Here is a 25,600-nt window from a genome sequence, read left to right as displayed (position 1 = left end):
CAGGAGTATGTCCTTTACCAAATTATTACATTTAAAACCTACCCACCACTTTAAATATCGCATTTAGCAGAACAAGAACAGCCTGGGGACCGAGATTTTGATCAGTCACATAGAAAATAGTACAATATTAATAAACTTAAATGCTAACCTGTAGATGTACACAAAACTAATGTGGCCTTCACCCCCACTCTTCCCCACCCCCTACTCCATTCCCATGCAATTGACATACTTCTTTATCAAAGAGCAAAATGGCATGCAATCTTTTACCAAAGCTGCTTTGAAACAAAATAGAAATACCAACACGTGCAGGCATTTTTTCTTCTGATTTTGCATTAAGAATTTTGTGCTGCATCTTTTTACACCTCTTCCTACTGAAGGTACAAACCACAGGGAAGTAGTCACAACTCACCATCACATAGCTGTGAAAGGCCCATTGCCTTTAGCTCACCACTGCTACTGGGTTCCCTCAGTCTACTGAGAAATGCAAGCTACCTTCAATGGTTTCATTGATTATAAGTGAGGATGTTTACAGATTACTTAAAATTGTACACCGCAAAGGTTAATGATAAACAACAAAGTCATAAGGAGGACAATGATCATCATGAGAATCCCCTCAATATTCAAAGGCAATTCTATCCAATTCATCTCAAGAAACCCTTCAAAGTTCTGTGGAGCACACTTTCGAAAGAAGCATAGTTAGGCCAGCCTGAAATACTGGAACAACAGGCAGATCGAAGGCCAGATATACTGGATTCTGGTTAGTCGGGACAGCTGCTTATTTGGGACAACTTTAAAAACAAACTGAGAACATAGCTGGGATTCCTTCATTTATTTAGGGCACCAAGTTGCTTATTTGGGACAGAAGGCTGTTTCTAGCTAGCATCAGTTATGTGCAACACGAGTGAATCTGCAAATGCTGGAAATAAATAAAAACAAAATGCTGGCAGAACTCAGCAGGTATGTCATCACTACCTCCTCTCTTAGATGCTGTCTGGCCTGCAGAGTTCTGCCAGCATTTTGTGTTTTTATCAGTTACGTGCACGTGGATGTTAAGACACCGCACAGTTCTTAGAGCAAAGATTTAAAGTACCATTAGCGGCATGTACTTGCGTTCAAAAATAAGTGATTTTTTTTTGTCACTGATACATGGCAAGAAATAAGACAATTTAGAACAGTTTTGCTCACTGTGGTTTCAAGCATTCACGCTTGGAGATGCCAGAAATGGAAAGGAGTGAAAATGAAAATTTCATTAGTTCAACAAATGAGGTATCATGAAGAACTGAGGCATTAACAATGGCTGGATGGGAGATACCAGAGAGTAGTGGCAGATAACTGTTTGTCAGGTTGGAGGCCGGTGACTGGTGTGCCTCAGGGATCTGTACTGGGTCCAATGTTGTTTGTCATATACATTAATGATCTGGATGATGGCGTGGTAAATTGGATTAGTAAGTATGCAGATGACACTAAGATGGGTGGTGGTGTGAATAATGAAGTAGGTTTTCAAAGCTTGCAGAGAGATTTAGGCCAGTTAGAAGAGTGGGCTGAAAGATGGCAGATGGAGTTTAATGCTGACAAGTGTGAGGTGCTACATTTTGGTAGGACTAATGAGAGAAATGATTCTTAAGGAGTCCATTTAGAATGTGCTGACACAGAAAGAACGTGCAAAGCAACTTGCAGGGCAACGTATAAACCAATTTGCAAAATCAGGATGAAACAATAGCTTGCTGATTAAAGAAGCGATACAGGTAACGGGAAGACATGCTTAACGGTTGAACAATAACGGTGTTAATGCGCTGAGGCTGATAAGTGGGCCAAAGGGTAGTCACATTTGTAATTTTGTAATGAGATTAAGGAAGAATGTCTGCACCTCACATGGGTGCAACTCACAAAATTGTAAACAAGTAGGGTATAAAAAACTGTGCAAAGTGTAATTTGGCACTCAATCTAGCAGGAGCTGGTTGGGTCCGACTCTGCAGACTCGAAAAATAAAGTTTACCGTTCTGCAAATTGCTGAGACTCAGTGTGTTTCTGACAACGTGGGGGCTCGTCCGGGATCCACACTCCGGCCGCGGTGGACACGAGGAAGGACATCGGAGACGGTGCACCCCGCCGAGTTTGGCGGTCCCTGACTCCTTGCTCGTCGCTCCAACGCGGCTTGAGCGAGTGATATCCGGACAGCGCAGAGCGGTAAACGGGGAGAAGGGGACAGTACCTGGTACTGGAAGTCCCCAGGACGCACCGGGTAAGTGCCTACTATTATAGTAGAAAGGTGCGGGAATAAGTAAGGACGGAGAAGACCGGGATCGCTACCCGGGGGTCCTCCTGATTAAGTAAGAGCGGAATAAGATGGGAGGGGGTGGCTCTAAAAAGAAAGAGGAAACGGAGAGACCGGGACCATACCCGGGGGTTCCTCCTGATAGCCCCCTCGGTAGAATGTTTGAGAATTGGGGATGTGGAAGACTAAAAGGGAAACAAAAGAAAAAAAATGATACAGTACTGTTTAATTTGTTCGAAACAGCCGATAGAAAAACCTGCGGTCTGGTGGCCGCGGCTTGGGTCTGAGGAGGATTGGGTACGACAAGCCTTAAACATTTACGTTAATTCAAAACCAAATGTAAAACCGGAAGAAATTGCTTATGCTTTTTGTTGGGCTCCCTGGCCAGGAGTAACAACAAAGAGTTTTAAGTTGGGCATTAAAGGGGAGCGGAAGTGGGACCCACTCGATCATTTACCCCCTCCCTATGTCCAGCCTTCTGCGCCCCTTGCGGGAGCAGAGGGAGGACGTGAAGAAAGTAAAAAAAAACAGAAGAAATAGACCCGGAGAGGGAAGGAGGATGAGGAGGGCGGCACGATGTTTTTACTGCAATGAGGAAGGCCACTTTAAGAGGGAGTGCCCAAGATATCGAAAAGAAGTCCGAGCTTATGCCCTCATGGAAGAAGAATAGGGGTGTCAGGGGTCCCAACCCTTGGGGACGAGATACAAGCAGGAACCCCTGGTAAATTTAAAATTAGGTCCTCAAGGGTCAGAAGTAACCTTTATGGTCGACTCAGGAGCTGAAAGAACTAGTATAATCCAAGCTCCTCCGGGAACCAAGATTGGGACCAAAACCATTGGGGTTTCCGGAATAGGAGGAAAAACTATGCAGGTCCCAATAATAGAAGATGTACAGATAAAATGCGACGACCGGGAAGGTATCCAGGATGTGTTATTACTTCCGTCAGCCGGATTCAACTTATTGGGAAGAGATTTGCAGGCACTGCTAGGGATCGGGACAGTGCCATATCAAGGTGAAATTCAGGTGAAACTGTTCGTAATGACTGAAAAGGATGATCAGGAAATAAAGGCCAGTGTCTGGTATCAAGAAGGTAATCGGGGCGGCCTGGACATCACCCCACTGAAAATCACCCTGTTGCCAAACAGCCGCCCGGTGAGAAGACGGCAATATCCCATTGCCATGGAAGGGAGGAGGGGATTACAACCTGTAATTGAGACATTAGTATCAGATGGACTCCTGGAAGAATGTATGTCACCCTTTAATACCCCCATCCTACCGGTCTGAAAGCCCGACGGCACGTATCGAATGGTTCAAGATCTGAGAGGCTTAAATGCGGTAGTCCAAACACGATACCCGGTAGTGCCTAACCCCTATACATTAATGAGCAAAATACCTCCTGAACATGAATGGTTCAGTGTGATAGATCTAAAAGATGCCTTTTGGAGTTGCCCGTTGGAGGAAGGTAGCCGAGATATGTTCGCATTTGAATGGGAAAATCCCTTCACTGGGCGGAAGAAGCAACTCCGGTGGACCGTCTTGCCCCAAGGGTTCACGGAGTCCCCAAACCTATTCAAACAGGTACTGGAGCAAGTATTGGCTGGATTCCATTGTACCGAAAAGAACCAACTATTACAGTATGTCGATGACCTACTACTATCGGGACCAGCAGAGGAGGTAGTGCGAGACGATACTATAAGACTCCTGAATTACCTAGGAGAAAAAGGATTGCGGGTGTCCAAGAAGAAACTGCAATTTGTCGAGAAGGAAATAACATATCTCGGACACAGAGTCAGTAAAGGGCACCGCCAAATAACCCCAGAAAGAATAGCGGGAATAACTAAAATACCGCTTCCCAGGACAAAGAAGGAAATAAGACAATTTCTGGGCTTAGTGGGCTATTGCCGGATTTGGATAGAGAATTATACCTCCCTGGTGAAGTTTATGTACGACAAATTGGCAAAGGAAGACCGGGGAATAATCAGCTGGACCGAAGAAGAAGAACAGAAGTTCAGGAAAATAAAAGGGCAACTAATTCGGGCCCCGGTATTAACACTGCCAGCACTGGAAAAGCCCTTTCAGCTGTATGCAACAAACAATGAAGGAACTGCGTTAGGAGTACTAACCCAAGAAAAAGGAGGAAAGCGGCAACCTGTGGCCTTTTTATCAAAAATGTTAGACCCGGTATCCCGGGGATGGCCGACGTGCATACAAGCCGTAGCGGCAGCAGCCGTACTAGTAGAAGAAGCACGGAAATTAACCTTTGGGGGAAGAATGACTGTGTATACCCCGCACTCCGTTAGCACCCTCTTAGCCCAAAAAGCTCAGCGGTGGTTGACGGACTCTCGCATACTGAAATACGAAACCATTCTGATGGTCAGGGATGATGTAAGCTTTGAAAGGAACAATAGTTGTAACCCGGCACAGTTCTTATACATGGAATCAACAGGGGAGCCCGACAAACATCAGAAGGCGAGTGGAAGACCCCGACGGACGGCAAGTACTGAATAAGGAAGTAACTCGTCATATACTGCAACAACTACACCAACAAAGCCATTGGGGAGTGCAAGCTATGTGCGACACTATCCTAAGGGACTATGTTTGTAAAGGGATATTCACACTAGCTCAACAGGAGGTGTGGGGCTGTTACACCTGCCAAAAGGTAAACAAGAAAATGATGCGTGCCACCCATAAGGGGGGACAAACACTAGCCGACCGACCGTCCCATCGGATCCAAATAGACTTTACGGAACTACCACAAGTTCAGAGATGGAAGTACCTGTTAGTAATTGTGGATCACTTCACTCGGTGGGTGGAAGCATTCCCAACCACTAAAGCGGACGTCCCTACAGTGGCACGGATCCTATTAGAAAATATAGTCCCAAGATATGGAATAATGGGGTCTATTGATTCAGATAGGGGAACACACTTTGCCTCAAAAACACACCAGCTAATCTGTGACGCCTTAGGAATCCAGTGGAAGCTGCACACCCCCTGGCACCCTCAGAGCTCAGGAAGAGTTGAGAGGATGAACAGTACTTTGAAGACGCAATTGACAAAACTAATGATGGAAACCAAGCTACCCTGGACCAAGTGTCTACCCCTGGCCCTACTAAGAATCCGCACGGCTCCTCGAAAAGATATAGGAGTATCCCCTTATGAAATGTTGTTTGGCCTTCCATATTGGAACAAGGTGGAGGGCTATCCTTCCCTGCAAGGGGGAGATGTCTTTGTAAGGGACTATTTACAGGCACTGTCTCGTTCTTTTGCAGAATTGCGCCAGGAAGGGGTTACTCGCACAAACCCCACCTCTGGACTTCGCACTCCACCGAACTCAGCCCGGTGACTGGGTCCTGATTAAGACTTGGAAGCCAGAGAAGTTACAGCCGCAGTGGGAAGGCCCATTCCAGGTGCTACTGACCACCGAAGCCGCAGTAAGGACAAAAGAAAAAGGGTGGACCCACGCCGCGAGAATCAAGGGACCCGTAAAGCCCGAAGAAGGTGCAGAATGGACTTGCGTCCAGGGAGAAGACCCGATGGTGCTAAAGCTCAAAAGACGGACAGAATGAACTTTGGGACTGTAATGTATATACTGCTATTGTTGAGAAGCGCTGAAGGGGGATGTGATAAGTGCAGGACGACGGTAAGGGTGGGCATGACGGTTTTTCCAGGGTCCTTTGTATCACACTCTCATGTAAACGAGAAATGTTATGACTACAACAAAAAGGAGGAGTATGTGGAAAGTTTAATCTAACCAACTGCTGCTTAAAGATAGATGACAACGGAAAGGTGGTTCAAAAAATATCAGATAAAATAAGGAAACTGGCCCACGTGCCGGTACAGACCTGGAAGCCGCTGGGGTATTGGGACTGGCTGGACGGATGGTTGAAAGGAGGCTGGTGGCGAACCGCTTTAGGAGTTATAGGAGGGGGATTGATGGTCCTCCTTCTGCTACCATGTCTGATCCCCTGCTTGCGGGAGCTAGTAGCTCGGGTGGCAAGACAAGTCATGCAACCAGGGGCCCCAGCTGATCCTGTTCAGGTACTCCTACAAAGGGAAATAGAGCTAGAGGAAGAAGCCTATGTAAACCCGTGGCAAAAGCCCAACTGATAGCACATTCTAAAAAGAAAAAAGGTGGATTGAGAGAAATGATTCTTAAGGAGTCCATTTAGAATGTGCTGACACAGAAAGAACTTGCAAAGCAACTTGCAGGGCAACGTATAAACCAATTTGCAAAATCAGGATGAAACAATAGCTTGCTGATTAAAGAAGCGATACAGGTAACGGGAAGACATGCTTAACGGTTGAACAATAACGGTGTTAATGCGCTGAGGCTGATAAGTGGGCCAAAGGGTAGTCACATTTGTAATTTTGTAATGAGATTAAGGAAGAATGTCTGCACCTCACATGGGTGCAACTCACAAAATCGTAAACAAGTAGGGTATAAAAAACTGTGCAAAGTGTAATTCGGCACTCAATCTAGCAGGAGCTGGTTGGGTCCGACTCTGCAGACTCGAAAAATAAAGTTTACCGTTCTGCAAATTGCTGAGACTCAGTGTGTTTCTGACAACTAATCAAAATAGGACATACATAGTAAATGGTAGGGCATTGAAGAATGCAGTAGAACAGAGTGACCTAGGAATAATGGTGCATAGTTCCCTGAAAGTGGAATCTCGTGTGGATAGGGTGGTGAAGAAAGCTTTGGTATACTGGCCTCTGTAAATCAGAGCATTGAGTATAGGAGTTAGGATGTAATGTTAAAATTGTACAAGGCATTGGTAAGGCCAAATTTGGAGTATTGTGTACAGTTCTGGTCACCGAATTATAGGAAAGATGTCAACAAAATAGAGAGTACAGAGAAGATTTACTAGAATGTTACCTGGGTTTCAGCACTTAAGTTACAGAAAGGTTGAACAAGTTAGGCCTTTATTCCTTGGAGTGTAGAAGGTGGAGGGGAGACTTGATAGAGGTATTTAAAATTATGAGGGGGATAGACAAGAGTTGACGTGGATAAGCTTTTTCCATTGAGAGTAGGGGAGATTCAAACAAGAGGACATGAGTTGAGTTAAGAGGCAGAAGTTTAGGGGTAACACAAGGGGGAACTTCTTTACTCAGAGTGGTAGCTGTGTTGAACAAGCTTCCAGTGGAAGTGGTAGAGGCAGGTTCGATTTTGTCATTTAAAAACTGGATAGGTATATGGACAGGAAAGGAATGCAGGGTTATGGGCTGAGTGCAGGTAGGTGGGACTAGGTGAGTGTAAGCATTCGGCATGGACTAGAAGGGCCAAGGTGGCCTGTTTCCATGCTGTAATTTTTAACAATCATCTTGAATGCTACAAAAAAATTTGGAGGATGCAATTGTCAAAAGCATTGTACGAAAGCAGTCCATTATCTGCACTGGTGTCTACTATTTTGTTCACTTAGTCAAAAGAACATGACAGTACACCAGATGAATTCCTCTGCCAATGATTATTATAAACAGTTTTATAATACTACAGTAGTATTAATGCTTGATATATTATTTATTTAAATACACAATTACTTAAACTGTAATTGTCTTTTGTATGCCTTTAACTATTTCTATGAAATATTGGCTAATTGGAGTTGTTGCTTAATTGCTCCAGAATGCACTGGACTTGGTTTCCCAAATAACCAGAATCCATTGTATTCTGAAACAAATGACTCACTATTCTAAACCCCAGAGTATTTCCACCACTTAGAAATATGATGCTCAAATGTCAAATTGTTCTTGGATCATTAAGAGCGTAACCAGTTTCCTTGGTATCCTGTCCGCCATTGTGAAAATGTCAAGTCTGCTCTTTAGTCTGGGCTATGATTCTTGCCTTCAGCGTGTGGCATGGTAATGAACTCCTCACAGCACCACAGGTTCAATTCCCAACAGTAGCTGCAAAAAGTTTGTACGTTCTCCCTGCGAGTGCATGGGTTTCCTCCCACATTCAATGTTCACGTTAGTAGTAGGTTAATTTATCATATGGGTGAACCTGTGGAATTTATTGCCATGAACCGCTGTGGAGGTCAAGTCATTGGACCTGTTCAAATTGGAGGCTTATAAGTTCTCAGCAGAAGAATGGGGGTGGGGATCACATATCTGCCATGGAATGGTGAAGTAGACTCAATGAGCCAAATGGCCCGATTATGCTCTCTCGTCTTATTTTATTGAGATACTGGGGGTGGGGGAAGGAAAGTACTCCCTTCTGGCCCTTTGAGGCACAAGCACCCAGGAACCCCTGATTTAACACTAGCCTAATCATAGGACAATTTAGTGATCAATCAACCAGAATGTCTTTGGAATGTGGGAGGAAAGCAGAGCACCTGTTGGAAGGCTGCTTGGTCATGGGGAGAATGTACAAACTCTTTACAAATAGCAGGAAATCAACCTGGGTCACTGGTACTGTAAAGCACTGTGCTAACCACTACACTACTGTGCTGTCTTATGGTCTTTTAACTTCCTATAACTTAACCACTCGCCTCTTTACAGACAATAATACTGCCAAGCTATGTACCTTCCAACAATTTTAGAACTTTTGGCTGACATCCGAAGTCCTGGTCAAAAGTAATAACCCCAACAATGATCACAGGAAGCACAACTACTCACTTTTGTTTAGTTTGAGAAAGAACATTCAGTAGGATTGCCTTAGCTAACTTGATATTCATGCAATCAGTGTCCCTTTGGTGTCATCCATCTCAACTGTGTGATATTATTAGCACTTCCAAATATTTCTGGAATCCACATTAACTACTTCCATGACCTCAACACAAAGGATATGGCGAGAACACAGGTGTATGGGGTTGAGTGGGATCTGGGATCAGCCATGGACTGGCAGAGCAGACAATGAGCTGAATGGCCCAATTCTCCTCCTATGTCATTTGGTCACATACAGAGTGTTAGAGCTCAGCAGGTCAGGTAGCATCTCTGGAAAGGATGAAGGGCCTTGGCCCAAAACATCAACTGTTTATTCCTTTCCATAGATGCTGCCTGGTCTGCTGTGTTTCTCCAGCATTTTGTATGTGTTACTATGGATTTCCACCATCTTTGAATCTCTTGAGTTTATCAACTTAGTCAAGTGCGATTGGTCATGATGGCTTTGTGAATTACCCCATTTTGTTTTGGATAACTATTAATCTAGTCTCTGATTAATGCTTTTATAGGTTTTCCTAGCACAAAGGATAAATCAAGTTGGCAGAAATATAAGCCATTACCACCTTTTATGTCAAAGAAATAATTCAAAAGGTTATGCACCAAAATTGTTCAGTGTCCATCACTTTCCTGATATCTGCGTCACCCATAGAAGTATGCTCACACAGCAGGCTCACAAACTATGCATGGTAAGGATCTGAAGTTTAAAGTAACTATCAGATTGTATTATAAAGCATCTTCAAAGCTATTACCGTGTTCTATAGGTGAAATTATCATAATGCTGATAACATCTCTTTCCCTGGCCAGGAAAGCCGTAGATATAATCAGGATCAAAGCCATGTTGACTCACATATCGATTAGTCTGATTCCTGAGAAGAAAGATCAGATACAACCAAATTTCTTTTTTCAGCCCATGTGTACTTTCTCAAGTTGCTTCAAACTGGATTTCCCTGACAATTCCAAATACCTGGCTTTTGATAAATGAGCTTGTTATTACAAAAAACACAAGCTTCTCCTCCTATTCCAATACTCTCCCCCAAAAGCAATTGCAAACAAATATTCAGAACATGGTAAACAGTCTATTTCTAAAAAAATGAAATGACAAGTTATTCCACCAACCTTGTGTCATGTGGATCAATTGCTCTCATTATAGCCAGTTTTAATGGAACCAGACAAAATTACAGAGCATTCAAAAATCCTTAATTATTAATCTAATAAGCCACTGTCCTCATGCATGGAGTAGCTAACAAACATCCAGGAACAGACTCAATGATATTTTCTTAAAAAAGCTTAATGAACATTTTTCATTGGGACTTTTGTCAAACCTTGGAGTATAGTTGTTTCTTCCATTTCTTGGAGGTGGAGGGACTCTATACTGATCATAGGGAGAAAAGGTGCCGTTTTGGGGTGAAGGAAGCGGTGAAGATCTTCCACAAGGAATGTTATGTTGCATTCGAGGAGGAAGAACAGACTGGCCTCGCCCATAAGCAAATGCCATGAAGACCTGTTTCCCACGCATCTTTTTTAATAAACGCCTGCGTGATTTTGGATCAAGGTCTGGAATGAAAAAATTGGAATATAGAATGGAATTATCCAAATGCAGCAAATGCTAACACTTAAAAAAATGTACACCTCAGAAGTTGCTAAAACTGGTAAGCAATCCGATTTCATTACACAGATCAAAAACTGCTTCTACTCCAGGGATTAGGAATAAAACATCTGCTTTCTGGAAAATATATATCAGATTCTACAATGCAAAGGCATCTGACTACTGTACATCAATAATTGGAGAAATGAAATTGAAACATTGGCTGAAGCTGTTTTGCATTTAAAACACCAGTGAAAGATGCCATAAATATAAATTTATATTTTCATATTTTGTACAATTTGATCTTTATAATACAAAAAAGTACTTAATTTGGGAACTGCATTGTTTTTTTATTTTAAACATTTGAACCATAACCATAGATTGACATTTAATGCACTCAACTCATTACTAACCCAACTCTGAAATATAGCCACTGGGTATCTTCTGGTAATTTCCACCTTTTCTGTTTGAAATAATATTCCAGGCAGGAACTGGTGTTACCTGAGTCACTGGCTTCAGATTTGTCAAAGGAACAGTGTGCCTGGGAATAATTAAGATTACATTTTACAGGAACATCAAGATGGAACTCAATACAAATGTCTAACAATCTCTATTGTTTTTATTAGTGCTAAGTCTTTTGAACCATGTTATGCCATCCCAATTAATTATCCTCTAGTATTTCATTAATTGAATACTTTGAGAAAAATGGTAACTATGCCCAAAGTATCTTTAATTGCATTTTAATTTTTCCTCCCATACCCCCAAGTAGCCTAAAAAAGGTCCCTATTGCTTTTCATAAGCTGGTTGTTCTAAACTGGTAATGTAGGAAGAAGCACTCGTACACCCAAGATCATTTTTCTTAACATTTATTCAATTGTTCACTATACTGTTGTGGAAATCTGCTTTCACATCTAGCATTCATCTTTTCTCGTCTTATTTTGAAGGCAATCTTACTCAATAGTCACACGTTCATTTGCATCACAGGAAGCCAGAGAGCAATATGAAAAATTTATTAACTTTCTTTCACTTGGATACCAACATGCTAAATTCATCCCATAATCACCTTAAAAGACTAACCAGTCCAAATAAGTGTGGGCAAGGTCCCTCCCAGTTCTTAAAATGAGGAAAGCTTAACTAAACTGTTGTTTAAAGAGCAACTCAGTTTATAAGCCAGAAAAGTATTCACCATGGATTGGAACTGAAGAAGCCTCTTTGATGAGTGGCGAAATGTCTTCTAGACACAAAGTCCAGTTGCCTTGATTCACTACTGCTCGATATCTAATACTACAGGCCACAGACTTGATGTGAAAAGGGCAAGCTCAAAGAAGAGCATGCGGGGCAAATTTTATTTTATGCAGAGAGTGGTGGGTTCCTCAATGCACTGCCTGGGGTGGAGTGGAGGCAAACCAGATAGAGGCAATCAGATTGTCATGCGACTTCACAAAGAATTGAAGAGTATGGACATTGTGCAAACAGAAGTGACTAGTTTAGGAGTTTAGTTTGGCAAAACATTGTGGGCCGAAGGGCCTGTTTCTGTACTGAACTGTTTGTATGGATAATGAGACAGTGATTACAGTCAATTCACAAGAATGTACATTAGATAGTAAGCAGAGCACTTGGAAATCACTTTGAACTGAAACACCCTTTTCCAGCTTAGTTTGGGGAACATTTTTAACCATCGTAAGATTGAGTGAATAAATGGAGGATGGAGGATCAATACTGAACTCCTTGAACCATGAGCAAACTTTGAGATTACAAGTCCATATGGTTTGGTTTTGAAGTAGTCAAGATGAGGAACTTATTTCATCATCCTTTCCTTCAAACTCTCAACCTCTCCAATACACTAATATTCTCATTGTAAGGTTTGAGCTCATTTAGCTTATTAGTCAATTTACCTTCAGTTCCAAATCAGGATTTGCAGGTAGAATTAAAATTTAGCCAATAATATTTAATGCTCTCAGGATTAATAGATGGTACTCACTATAGTCAAACATTTTACCCTTAATATTTCTACATTCTTCCCTCAGCCAACCCATCTCCACAGCAGTCAGCTTCAATTCTGGTAACAATTTCAGAAACATGGTTATATTGCAATTGCCTCTGTTTTATTAGCCCAATACCTGTATTGAACAGGGAATATTGTTCTATTGAATAAAAGTTGCACAAAAACTAACTTTCCAGCTAATTCTTCTATGAAGACAGTCACCGAGTTGCCATCTTGTCCTGCTTCTTGAATGTGAGCATGGTAGTATTTCCCTCCTTGCTCAAGTTTCACCTGTAGACACACACTTTTGGATCAGCGGGTACTGAATAAATTTATAGTCACCCATTTCACAGAATTAGTTACAAAAATTACAGCTTAATTAACGAATTATCAGAAAATATGGAAACTTAATGAGATCACCAAATTGAAAAACGAAGTACACTTCACTCAAAAAAAAACATTGGGGCTTGTAAGACTGATGACCACTGGGGGATGGGAACCAGGGTGATGGGGCTGAGGAAAGGGAAAACAAATCAAAAGACAGCATGCAACAGATATAGAAAGAACAGGCAAGATGGGGCTTAAAGCAAGTGGGATGAGTTACAGGGCAATAGAGGCATAGTACAGTTAAATTAGAAAGCAATACTGGACTGAGCATTGTACTTGAATGCACACAGCATAAGGAATAAAATGGACAATCTTGAAATTCAGCTACAGATTGGCAAATACGACATTGTGGCCATCTCTGAAACATGTCTAAAGGATGGCTGCCATTGGGAGCCGAATGTCCAAGGATATATGGTATAATAAGATAGGTTAGTAGGCAGAGGGGGTGGTGTGGCTCTGTGCATAAGAAATATTAAATCATTGGAAAGAGATGACATAGGATTGTAAGGCATAGAGTATAGGTTGAGTTAAGAAATGGCACGGGTAAAAGGATCCTAATGGCAACTGTATTCAGGCCTCCAAACAGCAGCTGGGATGTAGATTACAAATTACAGCAGGAGATAGAAAAGGCATGTCAGAAAGGCAATGTCATGATAATCATTGGGGATTTTAACATGAAAGTGGATTGGGAAAGACTGGACCTCAGAATTTGTAGAATGTCTAAGGGATGGCTTTTTAAGAACAGCCTATTGTTGAGCCCACTAGGGAACTGGCTGTGCTGGATTGGGTGTGGTGTAATGATCCAGAGGTGATAAAAGAGCTTAAGGTTAAGGAATCCTTAGGGAACAATGATCACAATGAGGGAAAAAATAAAATCCAATGTGTCAGAATTTCAGTGGAATAAAGGAAATTACAATGGCATTGGGGGGGGGGGGGGAGAGAAGAGAAGAACTGGCCAAAATTGACTGTAAAGGGACATTTGCAGGAATGGCTGGAGTTTGTGAAAAATGAGGGAAGTGCAAGATAGATATATTCCAAATAAGAAGAAATTTTCAAACGAAAGGACACTCCAGAGGTTGACAAGTCTGAAGTAAAAGTGAAAGAGAAAGCATATAAGGAAGCCAGAGCTAACGGGAAGATAGAGGTTTGGGAGCTTTTAAGAACTTGAGGGAAACAAAGAAGGTCATTCAAAGGAAAAAATAAATTATGAGAGGAAGCTGGCGACTAATATCAAAGATAAAAGCTTTTTCTTTTAAGTATATAAAGGGTAAAAGAGAGTCGAGGGTAGATATGGAACCAATACAAAATGACACTAGAGATATTGTTATGAGAGATGCAGAGATTGCAGAGGAACTGAATGCGTATTTTGCATCAGTCTTCAGTGGAAGACGTCTGCAGTATACCAGACATTCAAGAGTGTCAGGGAAGTGAAGTTTGTGCAGTAAAAATTATAACTGAGAGGTGCTCAGGAAGCTTATGGGTCAAGGGTGGATAAATCTCCTGGACCTGATGGAATGTACCCTCAGTTTCTGAACGAAGTAGCTGGAGAAACTGCAGAGGCATTAATTATGATTCTTCAAGATTTGATAGATTCTGGCATTGTATTGGATGACTGGGAAATTGCAAATTGTACTCTGCTATTTTAGGGTGGGAGGCAGCAGAAAGAAAAGTGATTGGGAGGCTGTTGAAATCGACTGTTAGACATGAGATTACTGAGTACCTGGGGGCACATGACAAGAAAGGCCAAAGCCAGCATTGTTTCCTGAAAGGAAAATCCTGCCTCACTAATCTACTGCAATTCTTTCAGGAAATTACATGCAGGGTAGACAAAGGAGACGCAGTAGACATGGTGTACTTCGATTTTCAGAAGGCCTTTCAGACAAGGTGCTGCACATGATACTGCTTAGCAAGATAAGAGCCCATGGAATTACAGGGGAATTACTAGCATGGGTGGAACATTGGCTGACTGGCAGAAAACAGAGTGTGGGAATAAAGGGATCCTATTCTGCTGGCTGCCAGTTACCAGTGCAGTTCCACAGGGGGTCGGTGTTGGGACCGTTGCTTTTTATGATGCATGTCAAAGATTTGGACTATAGTATTAATGATTTGTGGCTAAATTTGCCAATGATACAAAGATAGGTGAAGGAGTGGGTAGTGTTGAGGAAACAGAGCCTACAGAGAGACTTAGATAGTTTAGGGGAGTGGCCAAAGTGGCAAATGAAATACAATGTTAGAAAGTGTATGGAATTGCTCTTTAGTGGAAGAAATCAACAGGCAGACTTATTTAGATGGGGAGAGAATTCAAAATGCAGAGATGCAAAGGGACTTGGGAGTCCTTGTGCAGGGTACCCTAAAGGTTAAACTCGAGGTCAGGTCGGTTGTAAAGGCAAATGCAGCATTGGCATTCATTTCTAGGAGGTACAGAATAAAAGAGCAGGGATGAGCTGTTGAGGCTCTAAGGCACTTGTGAGACCACACTTGCAATATTGTGTGCAGTTTTGGGATCCTTATTTTAGAAAGGATAAACTGACATTGGAGAGAGTTCAGAGAAGATTCACGAGAATGATTCCAGGAATGAAAGGGTTATCTTATGAGGAACGTCTGGCAGTTTTGGTTTGTACTCACTGAATTCAGGAGAATAAGGGCAGATTTCATAGAAACATTCCGAATGTCAAAAGGCCTGAACAGATTAGATATGGCAAAGTTATTTCCCGTGGTAGGGGATTCTAGGACAAGAGGGCATGATTTCAGGATTGAAGGATGTCTCTTTAGAACTGAGATGCAGAGAAATTGCTTCAGAGGGTGGTAAATCTGTGGAATTTGTTGCCACAAATGTCCATGGAGGCCAAGACATTGGGTGTATTTAAGGCATTGATAGGTTGTTGATTAGCCAAGGCAAAAGGTATGGGTTGAAAGCAAGGGAGTGCGGATGACTGGAAGAATTGGATCAGCCCATGATTGAATGGCGGAGCAAACTCAATGGGCTGAATAGCCTACTTCTGCTCCTCTATCTTTTGGTCTAACTCACCTGGCATTTATCCCCCAAGCAGTACTGCTGTCCAGAAACCACCATATAGTCCACTTTCTGTTGCTCTGTAATAAAAAAAATTAAATTGAGGGGAAACAATATTCACTTTGATCCTGCAAATTCAGATCAGAATCAAGATAAATAGAAAAAGGTCAATATGAAGCAGTGGGAGAGAGTGTTTACCACCACAGAAGTAATGGTTACCAATAGATTTCTAAATACCACTACGTGCACACTTTTGTTGGTGCACACCGTCAAATATGCAAAAAATCAATGCTACCAATTTGAATTATAAAATAGGAAGTGCTCAATATACACCAAAATAACGTTATCAATTCGAAATGTTAATACCACTTTCTTCCTGTTGGGTACCTCCTGATGTGCCATTTCCAGCATTGTTTTTACTTATGTCAAAATTATGTATAATTTTGTCTTTACTATGCTTCAAAACTAAATTGGCTATTTATCGCAATTTTCCCAAATTTCCAATTCAAAATAATAAGATTTAATAGCAATGTCATATGTTGCGAAATTTGTTCCGTGGCAACAAAACATTAAAAACTAACTTACAACAAGTTCACAAATATTCAATAAGTGAAAATAGTGAAAAGTGTGGTTGCACTTATGGGGTCAATGGCCATACAGAAATCCGATGGGAGAGGAAAAGAATCCGTTCCTGAGACGGAGTCTGTGCCTTCAGGCTCCTGTACTTCCTCCCTCATAGTAGCAATGAGAAGAACGCTTGGCCTGGGTGATAGGGGTTCTTAATGATGGATGCTGCTCCTTGACATTCTGGATGCTGGGGAAGCTAGTGCCCACGTCATCCTGCCTACCCTCTCCAAAGCAACAGAAATAAGACCATTACGAATGGCTACCTTTCCTGCTGTCTAGCCAAACATCAAATTCCACATTGCGATAAATTTCTGAATCCAGTGCCTTCAACACCTTGAAGGGAAATGGCATCTTTGCTGGGCCATCCACAGTCTGAAATACACAGTGTAATTGAATAAATCAGAAGTGCAAATTGGAGAAAATTAGTCTTATCAGATGAATCACTGTTTTCAACACTGGGCATTGCTTCATTTGACCAAGCTGAACTTGAAACAGTACACAAGTGGTTCAAATTTAGGCAAAGTAAAATCATACAGCTTTGGTATCCTTGTAGTGCAAATCACCTTGTTCAGTCCAGAGAAAAACTTGTAAACAGAGTGTAAACTAACAAAAGGTGAAATGCTAAAATCAAAAATATTCAATGACTTTTCAGTTTTAAAAATAAAATCATAGAAAATCATTGCTCTATTACAAGTTAAATACTTCATTATTCCATTTTCAACTTGTCTTTTCAATGAAGTCTCCAAAAGGTCCATTACTCAAAGTATAATTGATGCACTATCAATTACTCCAAAAAAGTACTGAAAGGCTTATATGAATAGTAAAATGGATCCACGTCCATGCTGCAAGTCTGTCTGTCCTGGACAGTGGGAGGAGCAGTGACACAATCGCCTTTATACAGGGGTCTGTGGGAGGAGCCACAGGAACAGTCAGCAGAGGGGCGTGTCCAGGCATGTCCAGTCAGTTAACCCAATTACAACCTATATACATGGTTTACCACAATAACTTTGGGATAAAGCAGATGGTAATACTGATGCGATAAAACAATCAACTTGGTGAGTCTTCATAAAGTAACCAGCTGACAAGTTAGTTTTGCATACAGGTGCGAGATAGTTGCTCCCTAAGGATGAGTGGGAGCGGTAGGATCAATAAGCAGACTGTGGCACTATGGTTCAGAGGGGGGGGGGTGGGGAGGAGAGAAGAAATATAGTTGTAATTAGGGATTGTTTTATCAGGGGAAGAGAATTCTGTCAAGGATTGCGAATCCCAAGTGCAGTGTTGTCTGCCTGGTGCCCATGTTCAGAACATCTCATCTGACCTGCAGAGGAACTTGGAGTGGGAGTGGAAGAACCAGTTGAAGTCTTTGTGGGAACCAAAGGAAAGAGGTTGTGCTGAAAGAATTTAAGCAGTTGGGGATCAAATTCAAGTGCATAACAGGTAATAATCTCTGGATTGTCACTTGAGTCACATACACATAGGGTTAATACATGTATAATGTGTGATCAAAGTAAAATGCATGGCTCAAGATCCATGTGAAAATACACTGCTAGGATCAACTTTATTCACCATATACATCTGCATGTATTACGAATTTGCTGTGCGGTGCAACATGCAACAAAAACATTCAACAATAGGAATAAAGAATTAAAATATTAACTTAGAGGTTAAAGTACACATTAAGACCTACAAGTATCTGGGAGTGCAGTTAGACGAGAAGCTAAACTGGACTGCCAACACAGATGCCCTGTGCAGGAAAGCACAGAGTCAATTGTACTTCCTCAGAAGGCTGGCATGATTCAATGTTTGTAGTGAGATGCTGCAGATGTTCTATCGTTCAGTTGTGGAGAGCGCCCTCTTCTTTGTGGTGGCGTGCTGGGGAGGCAGCATTAAGAAGAGGGACGCCTCACGTCTTAATAAGCTGGTAAGGAAGGCGGGCTCTGTTGTGGGCACAGAACTGGAGAGTATGACATCGGTGGCAGAGCGGAGGGCGCTGAGTAGGCTACGGTCAATCATGGAAAACCCTGAACATCCTCTGCACAGCACCATCCAGAGACAGGGAAGCAGCTTCAGCGGCAGGTTGCTGTCAATGCAATGCTCCTCAGACAGGATGAAGAGATCATTACTCCCCAACGCCATTCGGCTCTACAATTCAACCACCAGGGGTTAGGACGGAGCTTAAGTTACCACTCAATGCACTTTAGTAAACTATTTAAGAACTTTTTAAAAGCTATGTATTAATGCTTTTTGGGAGGGTGATTTTAGATGCATATCATATTTATACTGTTAAATACTGTGCATAATTAGTTTTTGCTACAATAAGTGAATGGGACACTGGAAAAATGTTGAATTTCCACTTGGGGATGAATAAAGTATCTATCTATCTGGCATGAAATGTGCATAAATTCCACAATGCATTTTCAATGCAATAGCATATTAAAAAATATAAAAGTTTAAAAGTTTACAGTAGTGACAGGTAATAGTGGTGGGATGGATAACTATAATGGGCAATCAAAGTTAAACTTTAAAGTATGTATATCATATACAACCTTGAGATTCATCTTCTTGCAGGCACTTACAAAGAAACACAATAGAATTCACTAAAAACACACAAGACTGTTACACCCAATTTGCAAAGGAGTACAAATTGGACAAATAGTAAAAGACAAAAACACATGAAAAGTGAACTGCAGAGTCCCCAAAAGAGCCCTCAGAGCTTGTTCAGCATGGACATGTGTGACACCCGCCTATGAGACTGATGGCTGAAAATCAGCCACTATTCCTGAACATGGCAGTGAGAGACCCAAGACTCTTGTACCCACTACCCAATAGTAGCAAGAGAGGAAAGTGCAGGCAGATGTCGCTGAACACCTGCTAGTTTTCTGTTCTCATCCTCAACTTAATCTTGTGCAACACTTTAATTGGTGTGGGTTGGTCTTCCACTATCAGGCCTTGAAAAGTCCATCCCCAGTGTCAGCTGCCCTGGCCATACCAACACTAGAGTCTATTTTGTCAAATCCCACAGATCACAAAACCACCAGATGATTTAGTCTGTTTAAAGGCAAATCCTTAACAGAAATTACAGGCAGCAATCATAGTTTGGCAGGATCTCCTACTTTTTTTCATGCCATGGACCATTAAGCAAGGAGCTTGTGGATCCCAAGTTGGGATCCCCTGTAATAAGAGTATTTAGTAGCTTTCTTCGCTGTCGGCAGAATGTTGCCAATGATCGCTGGTGCCATCTTGCTGCCTGGGTGAAGAAATTTCTAAAAATGGCGTTAAGTTTTTCCTGAAATAGGCTTATAGCACTTTCCATAAGTGAGCTTTGGGAAGAAAGCACTTTTGCTGGGTGGATACTGTCTGCAATGATTTTTCCTGCCCACTTTTTTGTCCTGGACACGTACAAGACATGCTGAGATGGCAGACTGATGTTAACTGCATGATCTACAGAACTGTTGGCTCCATAAGCAAAATAACAAATCTAGAAAGTGTTGAGTTATATATTTGAGAACTGAGAAGACTAGCCTTTCTACATTACTACGGAAGTGAGTGCAACTGGCCTGTAGTCATTAAATCCAGTGATCTGATTATATTGGGAGACTGGGATAATAGCAGATTTCTTGAAACACAGTGGAACAGTGCATCATTTACAGTAGAAGTGGATTTGAATTTGTGGAATATTGGCATCTGTTTTTGAGAAGGAGGGAACTATCCCAATGGGACCATCTGAATGATGCTGGGACCAAGGTCCTGGCAAATTGCACAACTAAAGCTGTTAGCCTTAAGCTAACAGTAGGGTGGGGGTTCAACAGCTTGGAAAAGTATGGATAAAATAAAAGGAATAGAGTGTGCAGAAGTTACAGAATCTCCAGAATAAATAAGACAAAGCTTAGAAAGCAATGAAAATTTAATTTCAGGCACATGGAGACAAATTTGTAAAGAATGTGGTGAATACAGCACTAAGTGTTGTATCTGATACAGTATACAGAAAAGGTAGATGTAATTGTAGCACAGCTAGAAATTGGCAGGTATGACATTGTAGGCAGAGTCACAGCTGAAAGAGTACAGCTGGGAGTTTAACATCCAAGGACAGACATCCTGCCAGGCGGGTAGAGGTGCAGCTGGTGTGACTGTTGGTTTTAAAAGAAATTAAAAACCTTAGAAAGTAGTAATATACAATTAGAAGATATAGAATCTTTGTGGGTAGAATCAAGAAACTGCAAGGTCAAAATGGGTAGCTTTTTAATATATAATAGAGGTATAGAAAGTTATGAGGGGTATAGATAGTAGAAAAATTTTCCTAAGGTTGGGTGAGATGAGAACTTGAGGTCACAGGCTATGGGTGGTGAAACTTCAAAGGCCAGTGAGTGTGGAAGAAGCTCCCAACAGGTGGATGTGAGTTTGATTTCAACCTTTAAGAGAAGTTTGAGCAAATACATGGATGGGAGGGGTGTACAGGACTATGATCCACATGCAGGTCCACTGGGGGCTAAGCAGAATAGCTTGGCATGAAGCAGACAGGCTGGAGATCACTAGAGCACTGAAACAGGCTCTTAGACATTAATGATATCAAGGTAATCTCTCCAATGGCTTTCTCAAAACTGCTCAGCTTATTCTCCTCGGAGATCAAGTTAGCAGAAGCACTGGTGATTGCTCTATAGGATTTTTTGCTAATAGTCATGTGCCTGGTGGCTCATTTCACCTTATTCAGTCTGCTTCAAAACATTGACATTTCCTTGTTCCTACTATAGTTCAGTGAGGATTAAATTTCTTTGCATGAAACCGATTCAAAGAATGAGAAGTTAGGACAAGGACATGTCTTGATGGCAGCTCTTTCCAATAACAAATTGAAGAATACAGCTCCATTCTAGACGTGGAGTGATTGGTGCATTATCAATGAAGTTTTGTAGTGCTTTACATTTTAAAAATTACAAAGACATACTGCACTTTATTTGGGTCTAGATGTCCCAGAGACCAAGAGTCAAGAGAATAAAGGAATCAAGAGGAAGAGTTCTCTCTTGCACTCATCAAATTTTATCCCAGCCACTAATAATTGAGATGATTACCAGCTGGTCTTCTTATGGGACCTTAGTACAAGTTAGCTATTGAATCAATCTACTTAATAATGATTATACCCTGTACACAAGATACCCTCATTCCAGAATATGTAGCCAGTACACAACCAATTATCAGAAATAATGAATCACCGAGTCTTCTTTTTTTTATATAAAAGCCTTAAGGTATCAAGAAATTGATTCACATTTCAATGAAACACTGCTACCTTAATTTCTTCTGTAGCATGCTTTGCCATGTTCTCCTCTGGTGAGCTCTCCAATTCACTGTTTTCTTTGCCATTTTTTCTGGACAAAAGAAAAAAAGACTAAAATATTTGTTACTTCAGCTCTTTAAAAGTAGTCCTAGATGAGAATCTCTTAACAAATTCCATTTCAATGTCCTCCTCAAATAAGATATCTTCAATTCTAGGTAATGAACTATTCTCAAGATTACTTATTTCTCTGCGCCCCCACCAAATATTCCCACTGTCACAAACATGTTACTAATTTCATAATATAATGAAATGACTTAAATATTCAAATACAAAAAATTATTCATTCTTAAAAAATGTGCCCAATGTTTTAAAGCAAACAGCCTATTAAGTAATTTAATCATGATACAGTTAGTTTCCTGTCAACAGAACTATGTAATAATTCAAATGTATTGTACTGGTGACAAATGACATCTGTACTACACTACCCCAAGTTAACTAACTGAAGACAGACATACTTTATTGATCCCAAGAAAAATTGGGTTTCATTACAGCCGCACCAACCAAGAACAGTGAAAAATAGCAATATAAAACCATAAATAATTAAATAATAAGTTAACCATGCCAAGTGGAAATAAGTCCAGGACCAGCCTATTGGCACAGGATGTCTGACACTCCGAGGGAGGAGTTGTAAAGTTTGATGGCCACAGGCAGGAATGACTTCCTATGACGCTCAGTGTTGCATCTCGGTGGAATGAGTCTCTGGCTGAACGTACTCCTGTGCCTAACCAGTACATTATGGAGTGGATGGGAGAGATTGTCCAAGATGGCATGCAACTTGGTCAGCATCCTCTTTTCAGACACCACCGTCAGAGTCCAGTTCCACCCCCACAACATCACTGGCCATACGAGTTTGTTGATTCTGTTGGTGTCTGCTACCCTCAGCCTGCTGCCCCAGCACACAACAGCAAACATGATAGCACTGGCCACCACAGCCTCGTAGAACATCCTCAGCTCTTTTGCAATCCAATCAGACAGTGGCATACAAAATTGTAAAGTGGGAACAGCCTGTTTCCCCGGAGTGCATGACTTCAAATGTAGGTGCTGTGTTTTCCCATATTAAAGCATTTTTCAAGGACCAGGTACTCTTTTTTAATAATCCAGACAGAGCTTCCAACATGAAAATAGTCACTAATCATGGTGAATGCCAACCAATATAATTGCAATTAATATTTTAATAACCCAGTGTTAGATTTCATGCTCCACAAAAGTAAAATGTCACTTTACCCTGTTCCCTTTCTCACCAAGATCCTCACCCGAACATCTTTTTTCTCATGAATTACTCAAAATCCAATTTCAGTGTTAATTTAGTTGGACTAATTATACTTTTGTGACCAGGTTGCCAGCACTCTCAGATACCCAACTTCTTACACAAATAATCTGACCTCAAGGTTATTCAAAAGTTGTTAAGAGAATGTGAGCAGACAAGTTCTCTTTTCCAGGAATTTGACAGAGCTTCATTCCTAAACTCCCATTTGGGGAATAGAGGATTAAGCAATGCTAGTTTTGAGTTCAGCTCCTGGTATGCAGATATGCTGAATCTACTTAATCCTTAAAGCCTGGACAAAACAGTAAAATCAACTGCATGCTATATAGGGTCTACCCAGGACACGCAAAGCTTTAGAAAACTTGGTCACTTCAAAACAATCCCACAGAAGCAAATGTTTCACTGATCTACATTTTTGTGCACAAGCAGTGGTGTACTATGATTTGCCAAGTCCTCCAGAGATATTTATTGAGATAGTGTGGTGTAGGTTCTTCCGGCCCTTCAGGCCACACTACCTATAACTGCTGGCCTAATCACCGGACAATTTACAATGACCAATTAACCAACAAGTCCTGCGGTTTTCCAGTTTCTTTCTCGGCTGTTAAGATCCCCTGGAATGTCAGATACATGACATTCTTAAATATAGTCTTCGACATTATTTTTGATTTGTAATTTTCCCCCCCACATTCCTTGGAGTATAAAAAGAGCCTCCTTATTTTCAAGGAGATCATCAATTGATGCATCAACCCTGCTATCACACAAGTCTCTTTCCCCATTTTTGCACATGTGATCTCCATTACCCTCAATTCTCTTCCCTGAATCCATAGAATTCTTTGCATCATATCTTTCAATATTGCCTACTTCTTCAACCACACTGGTAAAATTTAATACAATAAGTTTTCATCAGCCAATTTTGACACTTCTGCTGCCCATTTGTAGAATTACCCGACAGCTTGTCAAACACTGGCATCTTTAATTTAATCATATGACTGATATCACCCTGCTCTAAAATAGTTCCCCGATTAATAATCAAATCAGGCTCATTAATATCTGAGATGAACAAAATTGGTACAAAACCATAAAACAGAGCAGAATTAGGCCATTCAGCCCATTGAATCTGCTCCATCATTCTATCATGGCTGACCCCAGATCCCACTCAAACCCACATTCTCGCTACAACCTCTGATGCCCTGACCAATTAAGAAATGATCGACTTTTGCTTTAAATATATCCATGATCTTGCCCTCTACAGCTGTCTATGGCAGAGCATTCTATTGATTCACTACTCTCTAGGTGAAAAGAAAATTCCTCCTTACCTCTGTTCTAAAGGGTTGCCCCTCAATTTTAAGGCTGTGCCTTCTTGTTCTACCCCTACCATAGGAAACATACTCTCCATATCCATCCTAACTCATCCTTTCAACATTCAGCAGGTTTCAATGAGATCCCCCCACCCCCACCCCCCCCCCCCCCCCCCCGGTATTCTAAACTCAATGAGATGCCAAAGCTACCAAACATTCATGTTAACTCTTTCATTGCTGAAATCATAGTGAACCTCCTCTGGACTCTCCAATGACAGTACATCCTCCGAGATATGCTGCTCAAAATTGTTGATAATACTCCAAGTGCAGCCTGACTAGTCTTATTGGAGTATAAAAGTTGCATTGTTTGCTGTGTAATCAAAACTATGTAGTCAGCTTTGAACTTGCTATTTGCTATGCATGTATCCAATTTAGTAGGAGAATGAAACCTTAAGAATGTAGAAGACAATGGTGTGTTAATGAAAGGTAGCTAAGAGATGCAGATTATGTAATCAGCTTTGAGTTTACTATTTGCTATGCATATGTATCCAATTTAGTGGAATGAAATCTTAAGAATGTAGAAGACAATAGTGTGTTAATAATGAGAGGTAGCTAAGAGATGTAGATTAGAACAGGACTAAGTCAATGGATAGAAACAATAGTGGTGGATGTACTTGTGATATGCAACTATAGACTGATTGGATATGTTAATACAACTAAACCAGGAGATTGCTATAAAAAATGCTATGTACAAGGATCGGTGGGCAATCAGCAACTAGCTCAATGACTGACCGTCTCAGCTTTGATTTGCAAATTAAAGTTTAATACTTCTTGAAGAATCTTCTGCATCTCCTGGTCGTTTGTGGGGCACGAGAAACCATGACAAAATTGGCGACCGCGGCACCAGGAAGAGACCCGTGGCAAGGAAACGGCAGATTGGGGATGCTTCCCAGTCCTCTAGGGACCCCCACAAGGCTAACAGAATTAAGGGTGCACCCAAACAAAAGGCAAGCGCTTTTTGCGACAATTTGGACAAAGAATTCTGCTGGTTTTGGGGAGGACTTGGAGTCTCAGAAGTGTGGAACCACTGCCAAAGGGTCTCTCCGGTCCAAAGAATCTGGCAGAATTGGGGGTTAACAGGAGGCTCAGAGGATTGATCAAGAACACTGCAGTGAGGGCAAGT

General features: G+C 41.4%; 1 protein-coding gene across 1 annotated transcript in view; it reads right to left on the bottom strand.

Annotated features, from left to right (window-relative positions):
- Window positions 1–25,600, bottom strand: part of alg13 (ALG13 UDP-N-acetylglucosaminyltransferase subunit) — a 111,786-nt gene that overhangs the window by 22,429 nt on the left and 63,757 nt on the right. The window contains exons 13-19 of the mRNA XM_059976635.1: window positions 21,808–21,886; window positions 16,793–16,901; window positions 15,918–15,982; window positions 12,693–12,793; window positions 10,932–11,059; window positions 10,256–10,496; window positions 9,683–9,799 (exon numbers count right to left, since the gene is read on the bottom strand). Of these exons, the coding sequence (XP_059832618.1) occupies window positions 9,683–9,799; window positions 10,256–10,496; window positions 10,932–11,059; window positions 12,693–12,793; window positions 15,918–15,982; window positions 16,793–16,901; window positions 21,808–21,886 (840 nt within the window). The remainder of the gene's footprint in view (window positions 1–9,682; window positions 9,800–10,255; window positions 10,497–10,931; window positions 11,060–12,692; window positions 12,794–15,917; window positions 15,983–16,792; window positions 16,902–21,807; window positions 21,887–25,600) is intronic.

Source organism: Hypanus sabinus, chromosome 8 (genome assembly GCF_030144855.1).
Source record: "Hypanus sabinus isolate sHypSab1 chromosome 8, sHypSab1.hap1, whole genome shotgun sequence".
Classification (NCBI taxonomy): Eukaryota; Metazoa; Chordata; class Chondrichthyes; order Myliobatiformes; family Dasyatidae; genus Hypanus; species Hypanus sabinus.
Note: the sequence above shows the minus strand (reverse complement) of the source record. Positions and strands in the feature narration are given on the sequence as shown.